Consider the following 19,615-nt stretch of genomic DNA (forward strand, 5'->3'; position numbering starts at 1 on the left):
ACAAAGATAATCTAAATTTAAAAGCTTTTAGGGAAATCATCATTACATAGTGACATAGGACATCAGGGTTTTCTTAACTGAACCTCATACTGCATGAATATCCAAAACCCACACTTGTGGTGCTCTATTTCCAGGTGATAAGAATGTTGGTGCCTGGATCTAGAGTCTGAGCCATGATTTGTCTTTTTTAAAGCTGGATTCTTGTTCTCTCTACACCTCTCCTGCCTCGTTTCCCTTCTCTCACTTTTTCTCCTTTTGCTCTTGTTCCTTATATTTACCTCTTTTTTTCTTTTTTTTTTTAATATGAAATGTAACTGGACCCCTATGTACTATGCCAAAACAAGCTAAAAAAAACTCACTGGTTTTTCCTTTTAATTTTTTGGGGGGGGGGAGGGGGGTGTAAGGAAGAGGAATTTTGAGGTAGGTTTTTATTAAATATTCTGTGCCCTAATTCCACAACTGCAGTCAAGCATCCCTAGTGTTGAGCACTGAACTGTCTCATTGCAAAGGACAAACTACTTGAAATCTCCATGGTTAGAAGAGATAAAGCCAGGATGAGATAAGGTGACACAAAGGCTCAGAGACATTAGAAGACTGGTGTTAGCTCATACAGCTGATCAGTAACAGATAAAATTTGAAAATCCTATTTTTCTTCTAAGAGACAAGATTAGGACAGCATTCCTCAGAGACGGATTATGTATTCCAATTACTTAAATTAAATTTTAATTCAGAGAATGAAAACAAAACATCTTCAGAGATCCAAATCCTCCCAAAGCAACCTAACTTGACCCAAACGTCTCTTGGGACTTTCAGCCCCTGGTGCAGCTCTTTTGGCTGCGTGGCCCTGTAACCCTTCTTAAATGAAAAGGAGAGGCTCTCACACCCCCTCTGCCCCTGGGGAGCAGAGAGCCCCTAGGGACACAAACATTTCACAGCTGAAAGGAGCCAGCCATGGGCCCCCATGTTCAGGGCTTTTCACTCCTTTTTTTTCTCATTAAAACACAAGCACTAGGTGAGACAACTCACACCTCTGATTTAGGCACAGAGTATGTGCATTAGTCACCCCAAGCTGTCTCCATGGGGATGTGCTGCCCACAGCAGCAGGGACAGTCGGAATTCCCTCTCCTGGCCAGGGTTTCCTAGGCACAAATACATGCCTGTGATGCTGTCATGCTTTAATCTCAGCTGGCAAGTAACTACCACACAGTCCCTTGCTCAGTCCTTCTCAGTGAGATGAGGGGGGGAAATCAGGGGAAAAAAGCAAAACCCCTTGGTTGAAATAACAGTTTAATAAGTGAAAGAAACTAAAATATAATGATAACTAGCTTTTACCTTGGGTATTCCCTTGGACTTCTTTGATTCAATGGGCCAAAAATCTCACTGCCTTCAGGTGGCAGCTACTAATAAATTAGCACTGTGTTTTCCTTCCTGCCACATGAAGTTGGAGAGTATTACTTACATTGTAGCACGATGAATTTTGCTCTTAGCAATCATTGCACCAGTAACAAAACTTCGTTTTCAAAAGAATTTTGGCCATATCATCGTGGGTAACTTTACACTTTTTATACTGAAATATTTTGAATCTCCATCCAGCTCTGAAAGGGAGCTCAGTAACCATTTACTGTCACACACACAAAAGGCTGGAGATTAAATGAGGTAGCATATGCTTCCACCTGAAGTTATATTGAACCCAAATTTTCAAAGTACATTCTGGGGCTTTGTATCTGGAGCAACTCCTGGATGTACCTAAAATCAGAATTCTCCAGCTAATTAACAGTTTTATATAAAATTTACTGAAGTCTTGCAACTTCATTATTCCTTCTCCCAGAAAGAATGAGGCCCAGGAACTTCTTAAGGGTGCAATAACACATAGGGTGTATATGAAAGAAACAGTCATCAGGGCTTAAATCCAGGCTGGGGAAAAAATAAAGGACAAAAAAAGAACCTGGTCATAGGCTAGATTGATGCCTCACAATGCACAGGAGAAAAACTGAGAAACAATCCTGTCTCTTATTTCCAACTGTACAATAAAAGTCTTTTAAGTTCTTTGTAGACTGACTAAAAATAAGCAAAGAAGGCCAGGTAGCAGCTGTCAGATTCTTATGAATTAAATTATATCCATATGTAAAGCACATTTCAATAGCCAAAGAGCCACTTGGATATGTGAATCTGAACTTTTATGATGAAAACCAAGGATATTTCTAAAATTGTCAGACTAAGTCAAAAGCTCGGCCCCAATCTTACAAATTTTCTCCCTTTTTGAATGCTGCTATTGTTTAGTTGCTCTAATTACATTTTTGTACCAAGAGTAGCAAAGAGAAACCCCAATACCCATAGACAGAGGAGGATTTGGAAAGGGAGAGAGGGAAGGAGCTGAGAAGCTCACAGCCTGTGGCTGGGCCTCTGGACAGCATTAGGTTCTCTGGTTGAGCTCAGGGCTAAATGCATAGCTTTTAGCATATCTGTTGATACTGCAATCAGGTCAGGTTTAACCCCTGTGGTTCCTGGGAAGAAACCTTCAACCATGCCTTGCCTTGTAGAGTTCCACCAGGAGCTGTTGGGCTGGCAGCCCCCAGTGCCTTGAGCACTCAAACCTTTCAGCCCACCTTTGCAGTTCTGACAAGGGCCTGAGATATATTTCTAAGATATATTTGTCTGAGATATATTTCACAGCATCCATTCTTTTTCAGAAGGTTCCCTGTGGCCAGCAAGGCTTCCAGGCCATTCTGAATGCAATGGCATGGATGAGGGGTGCCAGCTATTTGGAGTGCTTTGGCGCTACCTTGCTTGGAGTGCTGTCAGCACATCTTTTGGGACTCACAGTGGCCCCAAAGGTTGGCTGTGGCATGATGTGCACACACATCATGATGTCTGCACACATGTTATGTGACTGTCCTTCCTCCTGGTTTCCCTGAGTAGGTTTAATGCTTCCAGAGGTTGGTAAGAAAATGGACTGGATGTTCCCAGCAAGACTAAGGACCACAATGACCCCAAAGACACAGAAGCTGTGAAGTTCCATGAGCTCTTTCACCATTTGTCATAATGCCTCATTGTGGGTGATAGGGATGATCAGCCTCCCTCTCCTCAGCCAGTCTGCTCAGAGCCCTTTTGCACCCAGCTTAAAGATTATAGAATAGGGATCACAGCTTTTAGTTTGTCTGAGCAGTACCTAAAAGCTGTGATATTGTACAGTGTCAATTGCTCCAATCTCTTTCTCCTATCCTTTATCGAATCCAACATCAAACCAAAACAACTTCTGACCATACCTCAATGCATTATTTCATAATTAAACATCTAAATGGTTAGATGTGAAGCCAGAAATGGAGTAGTAGTAGTAATAATGCAATTAGTACTAATCCTCTGGGTAAGGGAAGGACTTAAAACTCAGGATTTCCAATCCTTGTGCACTTTGGATCCGCAATGTCTACACCTTAGCTTCTCCACACAAGAATACTCTCATCTATGTAGCAGATGAATTACAGATTATTTTCATTATAATCTTCAATAGGATAGTATCATGCAAGGAATATTTATATATGCATCATATACATAAAATTTATTACCGAGCAGGAAAGATAACATTCCTAGCAAAAATAAAAACTACAAAAAAACCTTAAGGACAATATATTACATTATATATCTGTCTGAAGAAAAAAAAAGGACATTTACAAAATTATACCAGTGAAAATTCATAACACCTTCTAACCCCCTGTCAGACAATAAACAAGCACAGCTTTGTTTTCAGCATGTTAATAGCTACACTTTTGAAAAAGAGGAAAAAAAATTATTCCAGGCACTGAAAGATTTTGTTTGTCACAGGCCCCAAATGGAGAGCATTTGGGGACAGCTATAATGTTATCTTGAGTGAACACAGGGCCAACATAATTACGAATAAAGAGGTAAGAAGCAAGGGGAATTGTCTGCATAACTTCACTTGGTAAAATCCTCCCATAGAAGGTGGCAGGTAGGAAATCTGCATAATAACAAACTTGTCACAACACAAGGCCAACTAAATACAACAATTAGAATGAACATTTTGCTTTGACTGGCTCTCAGGATTCCTCCACTCTGTCCTCCTCGGTTTCACGAGATATAGTTAAAGTTGTAGTTTTTTTATTTGGTGCAATATTTTCCAGTATATATTTTTAATGAGTGTTGTGTGGCTGCAAGAATTCTGTCTCCCTCCTTTGTGGGCAATGCTTTAAGATGCATCTATTAAAGTGACAAATCCTTCTCTCAGATATCCCAGTGAAAACCCACAATAAATTTCTTGGTTCCCCTCTAGTTTATCTAGACTTACACTTCTGTAAATAATCCAAAACAGAGCTGAATGTTTTATAAATTTTGATTGGAGGAGGTTGCCTTCTCCACTGATTGCCAGGTCCTTCTTTTTGAGTTACTGGAAGGCCTCTGCTCGTGGACTGCACCCACACAGCTCTCAGGATGCTGTACTTGCGCATCCCAGCTGGCTCATCTGCCTCTCCCCCACTGCTTCTGCTCAGCCACTAACTCCAAGTGTGGATCCACATCTCCAGCATGTGGATGTCCTCCCAAGCTGCCATCAGACCACAGGGAGAGTGGTTTTAAGGGACTTCACCAGCAATGGAGTTGATCTTCAGGGCTGCCTTCCCCAATATATGAATTGAGACATCACTATCTCAGCTGGCCTTTAAAACAAAGAGATAGTAAGTCTAAATACTAAGCAGCTATCTACAAAAAAAGAAAAGGGCCACTGGAATAAGTTGCACAAAATTTATCCTTCCCATGAAAAAGAATAGGTAATATGGTATCTACTGAAAGTTACTTTGCATTTTAAGTTTGGAGATTTACTTAAGGAATAAGAAATTGCATAATTTATCTTGCAGTTTGCATTATACGATCTGTGCTATGTTAGCATATAACATTTTCCTTGTTTCTTTTTAACCCTCTAATTGTTCCTAAATCAGTAAACATAAGGGTTTTCCCCTCCATTTTAAATCTACCCATTCTGGCAATTCTCCCACTATGTTAAAAGCAGCAAACCCTAGGCTGAGAAAACAAAGTGGGAAATATTTGTAAGCAATCTTTTGATTTTCAGTTCAATTTTTATTCAAATTACAAATAAATTGATCTTATTCCAAATAAAACTAAAAAAATATAAGCTGTACTTGTTTGTTGCAGAAATATATATATTCTACAAATGCATAGAGCATTCTACAACTATGTAGAACTCTAAGTATATAGAACAGATCTGAAAGGATTTTTGTGATAGTTTCTTTTTCCATCTGCAGCATACCTCCTATATTCAAATCCTTTATTTTTAAGTCTCAAGTTATATCACCATTTCCCTGTATATCACTATTTCCTTGTGTTCCAAAATCTGAGAAGTGTGGTAGAGCACTGCACTGAAGAGAGAAAAATGTTTTAAAATATCTTGTGATATCTGCAGATGTGTGTGTGTACATAGACTATTTTTCAAGAAACTCTCTTTCTTACTACATATATGCTGGAGAAAGGAAGTCTGTGGGCATTTTAACCACATTGAAGTAAGGTGTGAGATTTGGCAGTATACCTCTCTCAAGTCTTCAGAGGGGTGAAGGTCACAGACCCACAGAATGACTTGGGTTGAAATGGAACTTAGAGTTTGGAACTCATCTAGTTCCAAACTCCCCGTCATGGAGAAGGACTTCTTCTAGGCCAGATTGCTTGGAGCCCCATCCAACCTGGCCATTAACACACCCAGGGATGATGCATTCACAATTTTGTGCAACTTATTCTGGTGGCTCACCACCCTCACTGTAAAGAATTTATTTCTGATATCAAATCTAAACTCACATTTTTTTCAGTTTGAAGCCATTCCCATTGCCCTTGCATGCTCTCATGAATAGTCCTTCTCCATCTTTCCTGTAGTCTTCCTCCAGTTACTGGAAGGCTGCAATTAGCTCACCTTGAAGCCATCTGTTTTCCAGGCTAAACAATCCCAATTGTCTCAGCCTTTTCTTACAGGAGAGGTGCTTCAAACCTCTGATCATCTTAGCAGCCCTCCTCTGGATACACTCAAACAGGTCCCTGTCCTTCCTGTGCTGGGACCCCAGAGCTGGTACAGCACTGTGGGTCTCACCAGAGCAGAGCAGAGGGGCAGAATCCCCTCCCTCACCTGCGGCCCAGGCTGCTTTGGGTGCAGCCCAGGGCACATTTGGCTTTCTGGGCTAGGAGTGCACATTCCTGGGTCATGTCCAGCCCCTCATCCACCAGCACCTCAAGTCCTTTTTGGCAGGGCTGCTCTGGATCTGTGCATCCCCCAGCCTTGTACATTAGATACAGTGACCTGCACAAATGCTCTATAGAGACAACAGAGTTGGTCAAACACCCCAGTGATGGTGCTAATATTTGTTGACCATATGGGCCACTGGTGTTCCCCATTCTGACCTCACTGCACCTCCATACAAGGGAGGAGGCATCTGTACACCCTCATGATTTTATACTTAGGCACTGATGTGTTAGTGTGTCTCAACTCTATATTGAAGAGCAGGGTTTTCCAAGATTTTCTCTTTATATGTCAGATCCAAGTAATTTTCATTAATTCTACAATAAAACCTGAACTCAGAAGAATTGTCTGTAAAACCAAAGCAGAATCTGTTGAAATATGCAGAGAACACAGATCTGCAGCAGGACTGCTAATGAATTTAGTCTGGAGAATATTATTTTTCTGTGTGAAAGCCAAAGTAATGATTCTTCACTTAAAAATAAATCATACAAGTCTGCTACAAAAGTAGTTCTGATGAAGAGCAGAAAAATGGAAGTGGTAGAAGTGGTCTGCATAAAGTAACACCAAACTCATTTGCCAATACTGTTGAAGAGAGTTGAGTGACATTTCTGAGAGCAATGAAACATGTGAGACAGTTGATGTTACCATTAATTAGTTTTGGCCAGCATATCAACTTATTGATTTCAGAAAGCTATTAGGATTAGGTGGCTGTAACCATTAAACATTATTATAAAGCCTACTTATTCTTCATATCAAAGTAAAAGAAGAAAATACTTGTTAATACTGAAAGTTAGGGCAAGACACGTGAACAGTTGTATTTTCCTTTTGCATTCATTCTTCCCTGCATTCTTTTTTTGGAAAGCACCAAGAAGTGACTTCTGGAAAGTCAAGTTTTTTTCAGTAAAAGCAATAAAGTAACAAGAAACCTCTTCAGAGGTTTCCTTAAAGAACAACAACAAAAAAAAAGAATCCCACAAGATATTCAGGTGGTCTATTTTTCCCCTTTATTGTACCCCCAATTATTTATACATTTGTATTAAGTATCTGGGAGAGTCAGAAAGAGAGGAAAAGATTCAGCCAGGAGTGAAGCTTTTGAGGAGGTGCTGCATTTTCTTTGGATGAGTGCTGTGCACACTGCAGTCAGCACTTTAGCAGGAGTGACAGAAGTCAAGTACCTGCCAATGTCGGGAGCAGAGAAGGCAGGTCTCACAGGAGCAGGAATCAGGAGTGAATCCAGCAGCTCAGTTGGACTTCTGGAATTTCCCTCCAGTAAAATGCTCTGACTTTAGGGCAACCTTTTCTGTCACTTCCATAATTCCTTTCTTCCTAATCAACCAGGCTTCAACATAATGACTGCTTGGTTCATATTTCTGAACAAAGATAGCTTCTTATTTCTTAACAAAGATAGCTTAACAAAGAAAACTTCTCAAACTTTGTGAACCACCTTGATTCCTCACTTACATGGCACCAACACGGGTCACGTTTAGATGATCAGGCTTCTGGAAACTTTCCATCCAAGAGAGGTAATTTTTAACCTCTCTCCCTTTAAAAGCACAAGTCAGCAGCCCATCCACCTCCTCATGCAACAGTAGAGGTAAAAGGCAGGGTCCTGACTCTGCTATCACATCCTTCATGCTGTGACTCCAGCCTGGACTTGTATACTTAGCCATCCCCCTGTCCAAAATGCATCTTCTCCTATGTGCCTCGATAAAGGAGCATTCTCTTGTTATCCCATTGAGAGTCTTTGCTCTTCCCCTACTTCATGGCCTAAAACGTTGCAATTTTTATAACATTGTCACCCAAAAGATGCTCCTGCACTAGAAGGGAAGGATGGTAGGAGAGGGACAGGGACCTCTACAGCAGAAGCTCTGCAGCTCCAGGAACAGAGGGGGAAAAAAAACTGGTTGAGGGTGATTCCTTGGGCTGTCACTGCAGTAGGACCCGTCTAAGTACTAAGCACTACCTTGACAGCAGCTGGAATAAGCCATTTCACAGTCCTTCAGAAGGCAAGGGGAGCACAGGGCATGGGCTTACTTAGCTGTGAGAAACACCTTGCTGCCCAAGGCAAATCTCTGCTTGGGACTCCAGGCAGTTTGGGGTTATAGCTTCCATCCCACTGCTCTGTATCTGCACCTAAGATTCAATTTTTAAGACTTCATTTCTGTTTACCCATTTTCTAGTCAACACTGTGCTTCTTGGATTACAGCAAGAGAAATCCAAATTCTATAAACATCTTGATAACATGTGACCTAATATATCCAGATGCCTCAAGGCTAACTGTCCTGTTTTTTCCTGTCTATGCTTTTCCTTGCTCTAAATCCATTTCTACCTATTCAATCTATGTGTCTGTAACCATACTTGTAATTTACTTACTTTTCATAAAAATGCTGATTCTGAGTTTGTGGTTGACTATATTTCAGTTTGTGATACTGGGGTTTCTTGAAAGTGATGACCATGGAAGTTGGTGGCTGCACATGTGGTTTTGTCAAAAATAGAAACTGGTAGGACATCTCGGTGATGTGTTTTCTCCAAGTGACAGAGAAGTTAAAAAGATGTCTCAACACATTCATTTGCAAGGATATCTCAGACTAATTTCTATTTTAGGTTGTATATATTGACAGAGAGACACCTTTCCTACACTTTCACATTTGTTCACACACTTTTTTTTGAAAGACCTCGGGACCTATTTTTGCTTGGTTTCTGAAGGCAACTAGTTATGGTTCTGTTTGAGGACAGTAGGCAAAACAGCACTTGAAAAAACTCCTGTGTGAAAACTGCTAAAAATTCCACTTACCCACACTTTTTTGTCCCAAGGAACAAAACTCCTTTATACAGGCATTCATTGCTTTCTATGGGTTTTGTCTGTCACTTCTGAGGATAACCAAGGTCAAACCTATTAATATATTGTATGATATTTCTGAAGGACTGTTAACTCCCTACATCTAGGTTGAAGGAGAATTTTCTGGGTGACCAGAATTTCTGATTCAGTCAGACTTTGGATGATGCTGTCTTAGTTTGGGCCAAGACTGCCTTCACAGGGCCCTTAAAGCAGACCTGAGCTCTGTTTGCTGCAAGCTGAGGCCTTTTGCTGGATGCAGTCACTGGCTGGCCAGGACATCCCCTGGATGCATTCAGCTACAGCTGCACTGGGAAGGTGGAAAGCCTAGGAGGGAGGTAGAGAAGATAGGTGGCAGGATCTGAAGTTTCTCTGTTCCCATGCTGCTACAGGGGTCTGGACAGGTCCTACTCCAACAGGAGCCACGGGGTGAGACAAGGCACCAGAGCAGGCATCAGAAATATCCTTCAAAAGAAGGAGAGAGAGGAAGGTCTGAAAGACAGCATGTCTTGTTTTCATCCTTACCTAGGGAAAAACTTTCTGAACCATTTGCATGTAGCTTTCCCCATCAGGAAATTACCCATCCTTTGGGTAATTTTCTGAAAACCATGTGGAAATTAGCAAACAGACCACCAAAAATGCTTCGAGAGGAAAAGCTTTGTAAGGTTAGTAGTGCTTAAGGTCTTTTGGGAGAGGAAGGCAGGACAGGCAAAACATGGCAAAAGATTTACAAGTTTATAGACATTAGCACACATTTCATACTTCAGCAGAATGCACCAAAGGCACAACAACAGAGGGATATAAACCTGGCCACAAATATATGAGAGTAGTAATCATATTATTGAGAAATGTAAAATTTGCTCTCCCTAAGAGGAAAAAAGTTCTCTACCACAATGGAAAAAGCCAAAGCCTAAACCCTGAAGAGAGGTGTGAATATGCCCATACACATGCAGGATTATGCTACAGACATACAAATCTTTGGATTTATTTAGCTGTGACTAAACTAAATATTAACACATTAAATTAAAAAACAGACTGCTAAGAGGCAAAAAAAGCTTTTATGAGTGAATCCCACTTTTTTTTTTCTCTGCACAAAACATAACCATTCAAAGGAGCCATTAATATATAGACAGCTCACCTATGCTTTATCCTCCAACAGACCATCTAATAATCCAACAAAATGTACTTGTGATTTATCAGGTCTCACACCAGTAGAAATAAGTAAACAGACCTCATTAAAATCTCAGAACTTAACAAAATTTTTAACTCTAAAATGTGCAAATCACACATCACCAAATTAATCCAAAGCCCTGCTAAACAAACTTTTCAGTAATACTAGGAAAACAACAAATATTTACCTTCCATGCTCCCAAAAGGCTCATCTTCTCTTTAGATACTGATTCTAAAATTCCTCCTCAAAATAATTACTGAAGGCCTGAGCTTGTTTCTGTGGAAGGGTTTGGATGGCCCTCTGCCAGCTCCAGCAGAGACCCTAATTGCTTGCCTCTACTAATAAACTAATCTCAGGCACCTGGAACTAGCAGGCTCCATGCCGGGCAGACAGGGCTCAGGTTACCTTAGAAATGCTCCAAATATATTCACACAAATCACTAGCCCTGCAGATGTGCAAATACTGCTTTTGTCATATTGCTGGAGAGACAGACATGTGTTTGCAGGGCTGTAACACATAAAACCTGAAGATGAATTCATTGTGTTCCTTTAATCCCTTCCAGAGGCCAGGTGGGCATTTGGGGAGCCAGATAAGTGTGTTGATTATCCACATTACTCATTGCATTAATCCACTTGTCTGTGACTCAGAGTATCAGAAATGCTTACAGTACAAATATGTAGGTGGCTGGAAAAAATATATATATTTCATGAGTGCCTGTTGTGTGTAAAATAAAACCTAATCAGGAAGTTAGCCTAAAACTTTGACTAAAATCTAAACAAGTCTAAACATTGCTGATGTCTACAGTTTGTAATATTACAGTTAAAGGATCTGGATGCAACAAGAGGATGTAAGCCTTGGTGTAAGCCTTGTGAGACAAACTACTTTTAAGAAATTTTAAAAGATTTTCACAGGCAAATGTTTTCTGTGTCCTCAGAAATTAAAGCAGGTGTAGTGCAATGTCCATGGAACCTTCCACAAATTTCTTCTCCTTCCCTGAACAGATTATGTTGATAAATATGTCTCAAACATAGTATGTGCCTGGTTTCATTTGAGGAGGGGAGAATGACATAAACAGGACACACTTTAACCTGTAAATGGAGGAGAGAAAGAATAGGCTGTATTCTTGGTCTCCAACAAAGTGCTGAAATAGATGTCTAGTTTAGGTGATGTTAACACAGATTGATTCATATTAAAAAAATTCTCAATTTTTTCATCTGCATAAAAAATATTGTTTCTATTGACTACATAGACACAAACACAAAATCATTTTAGAAACAAAGTCAGGAACATCTTCCAAAGTTATCTGTGTTATGTGATGTTGACTTTTTTTTCATCTTCTTCAAGACACTGTAAAAAAACCCCCAAACCCACAAAACAAACAACCCAGCAAAAATAAAGCAAAACAATAATATCAAAACAAACAAACCAAACCAACAAACAAACCCAAAAACCACAAACAAACCAAAAAAAAGCCCACTTAAATTGACTTTTTTAGATCAGAGACCTGAAAAGATTGCGTTTTAGATATTGACTGAATGGCAAACTTGCAGCTTCACTGAAAAATAAAAGTCCAGATATTGCAAAACTGAAGTTCAGGTCTTGAAGTAAAAGAAAGGCAGCTCTAAATTCTCAGAGCTCAGTGTCAACCAGCACTGAGAAAAGTCCTAACAGAGACACCATCAATCTGCCCTCACTGACAGCTGAATTTCCAAGACTTCTAAGAAATATGTTTCAGTAATAATGTTTGGTGAAGACTACCACAATCCACTGGTTCACCTTTACTAGCTTGAAGAACATTCCAATAGTGAACAAATCCTTTTGTCTTCTGTACTCTAATGATTATCAGAAAAGTGAACTCAATTAATGAATCATTAATATGTATGAACATTGAAAGATATATCAGAAAATCCCTTGCTCAAAGAACTACACAGACAGCATCTATTTAATTAATGCAATGAAGACAACATATAAGTTGAGGAGAGCAGCAGAAATAACAGTGTTCACTGATTTCCTGTCTGGCAGCAACATTCTGTGCCATGAATGGCTCCTGCAGGCAGGAGTTTGGCTCCTTCCAAACTCCTCAGCTGGGAATTCAGAAGAGTAGGCAGGAGATTGTGACTACATGAGCATCAGACAGACGGTGCTGCTGCCATCACTTGATCCTAGGATGCAGGGGGTAATCAATAGCAAAATACCTCCTGTGCCTACTTTATTGACCACTAAGCCAGCATTGAGGAAAGTGAATGCTAAATTCTCACAAAGGAATGTATGTACTTTTGTTCTCCATAGGGAGAATATTCCACACAATAGTGTCTGTGCATTCTTCATCATTTCCAATGACATACACTCCCAGAAAAGATAGTAAAAGATAAAAAGATATGTATGCCTATGAGAACAAAAAAAAAATCTCCTCTGAAAATTTATCAGAATCAAAATTGTTAGCAAAACTAAGCAAAAAGAAATTTCAGGAAAAAAATTTCTGAATGTTAAATTTTATTATGTTCATAGATGGATACACAGACATCTTCGGATAGCTCAAGATATTTCCTGGAATATGTAACACTATCCTGTCATTGAACATTAAAAAAACAATATGAAAAGTTGGGGACTGTATTTTTAAAGGAGGGGAAATGGTTCAATGACTCTAAACCAAGACAATTCTTGTAAAACCTCTTTTTACTTACTCTTTTTTTTTCTTCATTTAGTCTCTTATGACAAGGTCCCAGGTGATTTACCTTTCCCATGACCTTATGTCATTTCACTGAAGTAGTGACCCTAGATATTAATATGGGTTTTGGGGCTGCCTTTTAAAGCATTTATTCTCATTTCAGCTATTATTGATGAGCAGTTGTTTGCATAAAGGCCTCTTTTATAACATGCAGGGTAGACATTCTCACATCCTATGAGCTGCCGATTTATTTTGCAGTGTGTGATGGGCTGGGTTACTCCCACCTGCCTTCCCACACAGCCTGAACTCAGCTTCACCTCTCTGAGCAGCCAGAAATCTCTCCTTGACCAAGCCAGGCCTCCAAGCTGCTGTCCCAAGCAACCACACACAGCACTGCTAATTGTTACTGGGTTTATTAAAAAAAACAGAAAAGAAAAAGCCACACACGCACACACACACACACACACACACACACACACACACACACACACACGCACACACACACATATATATATATACACATATATATATATATATATATATATATATGTATTCCTGCATTTATGTATATTGAGCCCAGGTGAGGATAAGCAGAGCCTGCAGTTGTAAGTCACAAGTGTGAATTTCAACTGAATTCATATTAAGTGGTTTGAAAATATTTCTCTGACGTCCACTTTTGGTTGAGGTTCTGGGACTACATGCACAGAAAAAAGAAAAACAGAAAAGAAAGGGTTTGAGAAGCAATCCTATTCTGTGGAGTGAGCCAGGTTCCTACTGGCTTCACAGGGTTTTAGCCTTTGTCATGTCAGCAAAAGTGACCATCTGTTGACAAAACAGAAGAGAAAAACCTTCTTTTCTACTCTGTTATACTCTTTTCACACCTGCCTATTTCCCTGAAATGTTTGCCTCTGTCTACAGCCAGCAGCAGTTTTAACAAAAAAAGATGGTTCCTAAGTGGGATCTCACATGACAATTCCTGAATTTCTAAACAATTTGTGAAAACTTATGTGCAAATCATTGCTACTTTCCAGGGAGCTCTGGGAACTGAGTTAACTGTAGAAACTTGACTCTCAGTTGCTCAGTGCATTTGGTACTGAGTAGTAAGAACATCACTTTTCACTTTCAGTGCTGTGGGAAAATTTAATTTCTATTTGTGTACAGTCATAAAATGCATGTTCTAACATCATATTATGTATTCAATATATTAGAAAAACTTTGTCTTTTATAAGCCTTTGCATGTGAAGTTGCTTTTCCCGTCAGGGAGAACTGACAGGTTGCCTGCCATCACCTACTCTCCAGCAAAGTCAGTAGCCCACACTGTCAGCGTGAAAACATCTGTTGAATGGATTTATTGAGTGAGCCTTAGGTACAAGTTGGGGGGTGGGGGTCCCCACTGTTTATTACTGCCCTGACCTAATGAACTTAATTTGTTGACATGTTTCCCTCAGTGTTTTACTTGATCCCATCTCACATTTCTTTCTACTGTGCTGTTTTCTTGGAAACAGGAGTTCCTGGCACATCAGCATGTCCACCAGTTGCAAATCTACCAGGCTCAGATGGCTACAGTTGGCATGGCAGGATCAGATAAACATCGACCACTTTCCAGGACCCCATCTTCCCCCACTGACTCCACATTACCTCACCCAGACGTGGACCAGCCCAGCCAGCATGTCTACACAACTGGTAGGGTTCCCTAAAGACTGCTTTTAATATGCAGGGCAAATGCATTTGTTCATGTGGGATCAACAGACTTAAATACCTCAAATGCCTCCTGCAGCAATGTGTTCAGTTTTAGCCCTATTGCTCCTCTGTTTTATGATGCTATACTGGCACCAACTCAACCAGTGCAGCTGATAAATCACAGGGTTAATATTCACACAGTCATAAATTATTATCATTGACTAGCTCTAGCAATACAGAAACAGGTGCATTTTTGGTACCTTTAAGTCATTTATAGCTTTTTCTTTCATTTCTTTATTCTCTGGTTCTTTTCTTTGTGCTCTCATTGCCTGTTTTGTAAAGAGACCACCAATAAGTTGAAGAAAGACCACCAGTAAGGTGGAAAACTGTGATGTAATTCTCAATGTCTTCATTTGACAAATCAGTCTTTGCTTCAAGGTCTCTTTCTCTACAGAAAGAGCAAAGTTGTAGGCATGACTACGTGCTGATGGCTACAACTTCTCTGTCATTCAGCAGTTGTGTGGAGTCCAGAGGCAGGTTTTATGCTTAGGTCTTGGGCATTCCAGTCACTCAGGAAGCATGGGCTGTCCAAAGAAAAGTGATTAGAACCTCAAAAATCTTCAGTCAAAGGAAGGAAAATGACCACAGAAACCTCATTTCTTATTGTGGGCAATCTAACCTTGCATGAGAGTCCATCTTTTTAAAAGCCTGAATGTCAGTATCACATTAAAGCATGGTCAGAAGCGAAGATTCACTTTGTGCACAAAGAAAAATAAAAGAGGGGGAAAGAAATACTTGAAGTTGCTGTTTATGAAGGTTTATGCCAGAAGTATATTTCCTTCAGCTGGCAGAATTTCCCATGCCCTGAAAGTTTGCATTTTTTCAGGCTGTGACCATGAGTTTATTAAGAATGGAGTCCTTAGTGGGCACTGTATGTAACTGCGAGACAGTGTGCTCCCATCTTTCCAATCAGAATGTGACCTTGGCACAAGCAAAAATGTATTATTACTGTTGGGTAACAAACATTTGGGTTGTACAGGAACAAACATACTAATTCACTTTCCATGAGTTTCTCCACAAAGAATAGCCACATATAGACAGAATTCCTAAACCAGACCACTGTATTTCTAGTTGTATTCACAGAGTCCCCAAAACGTTGTAAACTCATTCTGAGATTTGCAGAGCACACCAAAAGTGAGCTCACTGTGTGTAGGCTTCACTGTCCCTTTCAAAAATCTGCGGTTTCAAAAAAAAAGAAAACCCCAAAACCTGCAGTCCCTTTCAAAAAGCTGCTGCTTCAGCCTGATTGCTAAGGTTTACTGACACCTCCTTTTATAATCTCCAGTGAGGGAAGTAGGGTCAAGGGGGTTACATAGATCTGTGGACTTGTGGCATTAGTGGAACTAATCAAGAAAGAAAGTGTGAAGTTGAGATGGAAAAATAAGAGAAGGAATGAAATTGTGTGCAACAACACTAAATGGAGACGATGATGGGAATGGGACATCCCTGGCATAAAGGGCTTGAGATGTGACACAAAGAAACCTGATAGGTTCAGCCATGGAAATGCAGACAGTCAGATTAGGCAGAGTCAACATTTACCCTTATTGTAATTGCTACATGAACACCAGTGGAAAGAGAGAGAGAGAGAAAAAGAGAGGAAGGGAGGAAGGGAGGAAGGCCAACTTATTGCAACTGAGATTATCAGTCCACTGAATTCCTTTTTCAAAATATGAAAGATCTTTTTCTTGACTCCCTGATTCTTGTTATACTGAATCTTTTTTCTCCCCTTCACTGTCATTCAAGGTAATAATCTCTACTCATTACTGAAAAAAAAATTAAATCCTCCTATTTTCACCTGCCCTACAACTTTATGCTTCTTTTTCTCCACCTCTGCTCTGTACCCTCAGTGCTTTTATATCCTCTAGGTACTGGCAGTGTGGTGCTGTACCTGCTTGCAAGCTGTATCTATGCTAATAGACAATACTCCCTGGCTGACTGACCAGGGGACATAGCTCTGCAGTTAAGCCTTTCCTTTCTGCTTAAAGAAATCTCTTTCCCTGACATATGTCTAGGCTTACAAACCTGCACATGTAACCTTTATCACTCCAGCTTCTGAGTACATCAGAAATAGAGCTATATTTATGTTATGAGATTGATACTTTTGGAGTGACAATGAACAGAAACTTTGCAACACTAACAGTTCTAATACAAGTTTCTGTGAGAAAAAAAAAAAGCAACCCAACAAAACAATCTGTGTGTATTATTAACATAGGGGATGTTATGGTATAGAATGATTTTATCTGTGCATACTCTTTCCTGGATCTGGAGGGTGCCCTAGAATTTATTCATTGATCACTTGAAAGAAAGAAACTCAGACCCAGTTTTTATTTATTCTTCTATGGCTTTTAGAAAATCCTTTAGGATGAAAGTCCTGAGGAATGTGGCCTGATCACAGTGCTGACCTGTTCTAAGCAGAGTTGGGCTACAAACCTCTGGAGGTCCCTGCCCACCTGAGCTATCTTATGGTTCTATGATTTTCTCCCTTAAGAGAGCACAAGATGGAACCAGCCATTGTTCACAGCAGTTGCAACACTACCATTTGTAAAAGCATGGAAGGAAAGAATGGGTGTGTGCAAACAGAGAAAATTCTGGTCCACCATAAAGCAAAGGCAAATTCAGACTCTAGAAATTAATCTAATTACATCTCCCTGCCTTGAGTTGTTATTTACTGTCGGGGTTATTTTTCCTATTTAAATGCAATATATTCTTGGAAAAAGAAAAAAAAGGTAGGAGGAAAACAGTTGTAGCAGATTATTACAGGGGCATCAAACTGAGCCTATATTTTTGTGAGTCATGAGAAAAATACTTCTGGCCAAATATCTGAAGGGAATCAGAACAGAGATTGTTGTGAGAATTAAGCAATATATACACAGTATATGCACAAGATAATGAGTTAAAGGTGGAAAAAAATAAATTCCACTTAATTTTCATTTAGGCAGTTTACAGAATACTTGACATTATTTAGTTCAGATTTTTTGTTGGAATAATTTATTAGATATTCTTCCCTTGGGTTTTCTTATTGGTACTGTTATTCTCCAGGGCAATTAATCTCCTTCAAAGCATGCTGTTAGCCAATGATTTTTAGGTCTCTTGTTCTCCCCTCTGTTTAAAATATTATTAAAAGAAACTGACCCGAATAAAGCATTTTGGAAATGAATGTGTGTTAGGGAGTCCCCAGCAGGAAAATCTTGGTTTTTACCGACTTAAAGCAAATTCAGTTTCTTTTGTCCTGTGTCCCCTATCATTATATGGTTCAGTGGTGGCACCATTCCCATCTGTCTTCAGGGCCACATTCTGACCTCAGTAATATTGGTGTAAATCCAGAATAAATCCACCAGTCTCAGTGGAGCTGCTCAGATTTACACAAGGAATCTGAGAGCAGAATCTGGCTGTAGGCATTTGTTCTGGAGAGACAGAATAACCATCTTTTATTAATATTTCACAGCAGTCTGCAATTGAAAACAGTTGTCTCCCTCTCTTCTTCTTTCTTGCTTTTTTTTTTTTTTTTTTTTTTTAATGTGGGGGTGGGGAGATTATTGGCTGAATCCTGTTAGGGAAATCCTAGAGGCTATTTTTAGCAGTAAGCTCTACTGCTGCATTCTGGTATTGTACCAAGCACATGTGCTGTATGACCAGCAGCCACACATCTGAATCACTTGCACATCCTAAATCAATTTAAATGCTTGAAATAAATGAAAACATATATTTCAGTCTTTTCTTAAGTCAATTAATCCTCCTAGAAAAAAATTTTACACTCAGTGGTGTGAATATCTTGGTATTTAAAAGTTTGGAGCAGATGTTCTGCCATGCAATACTGACCTGACCTTATTAAACTGATTTTTGATTCTGAAAAAATAACTCACATACAATAAAATTACACTTTTAGTTATATTCTATTACTGGAAAAGTGCTAAGAAAAGAAGTTTATGTGAACCAGAGGAGGCATCCTGAATACACACTTTCAGTGTTTCACTTCGAAATTGGTTGCAACCCTGATATAGGAAATAAAAAAGTGTCATTATTACACCCAACTCTGTATAACAAAAACATAGTAATATGTTTTTATTTATTAATATCATTTCCATTACTTGCTATTTGGACTATTCAAGTAAGAAGAATAAAAAATTAATTGAAAGAATGGCAGGCAGAAGTAACTTTCAACTTTCAGCTAATTTTTCTTAATGTTTAACAAGCATTTCTATTCAAATCCATTTGATATAACAGCCTGTCCTACCTGAAAGCTTCTGACAGTCCTGATGCCTGTACAGTTAGCACATAAACAGCTTCCCTGTGGGTCAGGGGGATGGGAAGAAACATTTTCTTATCTGTTGGTATAACGGCCACTGCCAAACTGGACAAGCTGAGTAGCCAACAGCCTGCAGAAATTAAAACTGTGAGTGCCAAGAAAAAAAAGTGAGGTATGTGAGCATGCACTTTTTTTGTGTGCATACTTCCAAGTAACTCACAAGGACTGATGATAGAGCAGTGAGGAACTGCAGAGAAAGGAAATTATTAACTGCTTTGACAATGCCAGCAGATATTTTAAGCTGCATTAGCTTATTAGCTCCAGGTTTTCACTGTTTTTTTCTTTCTTTAAAAGAAAAAAGAACAAGAAAGTAAATTAAAAAATGTATTGCTAATGAATGATTATGTTTGTTAGATAATTTTGCATAAATTTAGTCATGCAGCAATTAGGTATTATATTTGCATTCTTCTTACCCTTAACATAAGTGTATTCTCATTTTGGCTTAAATACCAAGATCCCAAAGGATCAGTTCTGAAGTGCATGAGCTAAGAAATATGGCAGCATAAATATTTCTAGAGCAGCATAACTTCTGGCTGGTTTCTAACTGAATTATCTCAGAAACTTAACTTTGAATCACTCACGTTGTACACAGGCTCTCGTTCAGAAAAGCTTTTAAAGACTTTATTGATGTTCAATACCCATTAGAG

General features: G+C 39.4%; 1 protein-coding gene across 5 annotated transcripts in view; it reads left to right on the plus strand.

The window, feature by feature from the left end:
• Positions 1 to 19,615, plus strand: part of HDAC9 (histone deacetylase 9) — a 457,531-nt gene that overhangs the window by 295,959 nt on the left and 141,957 nt on the right. For all 5 annotated transcript variants that reach the window (XM_066554161.1, XM_066554142.1, XM_066554170.1 and 2 more), the window contains one exon: positions 14,428 to 14,605. In XM_066554161.1, coding sequence (XP_066410258.1) covers positions 14,428 to 14,605 — 178 coding nt within the window. The remainder of the gene's footprint in view (positions 1 to 14,427; positions 14,606 to 19,615) is intronic.

The sequence above is a fragment of the Molothrus aeneus genome, chromosome 1 (assembly GCF_037042795.1).
Source record: "Molothrus aeneus isolate 106 chromosome 1, BPBGC_Maene_1.0, whole genome shotgun sequence".
NCBI lineage: Eukaryota > Metazoa > Chordata > Aves > Passeriformes > Icteridae > Molothrus > Molothrus aeneus.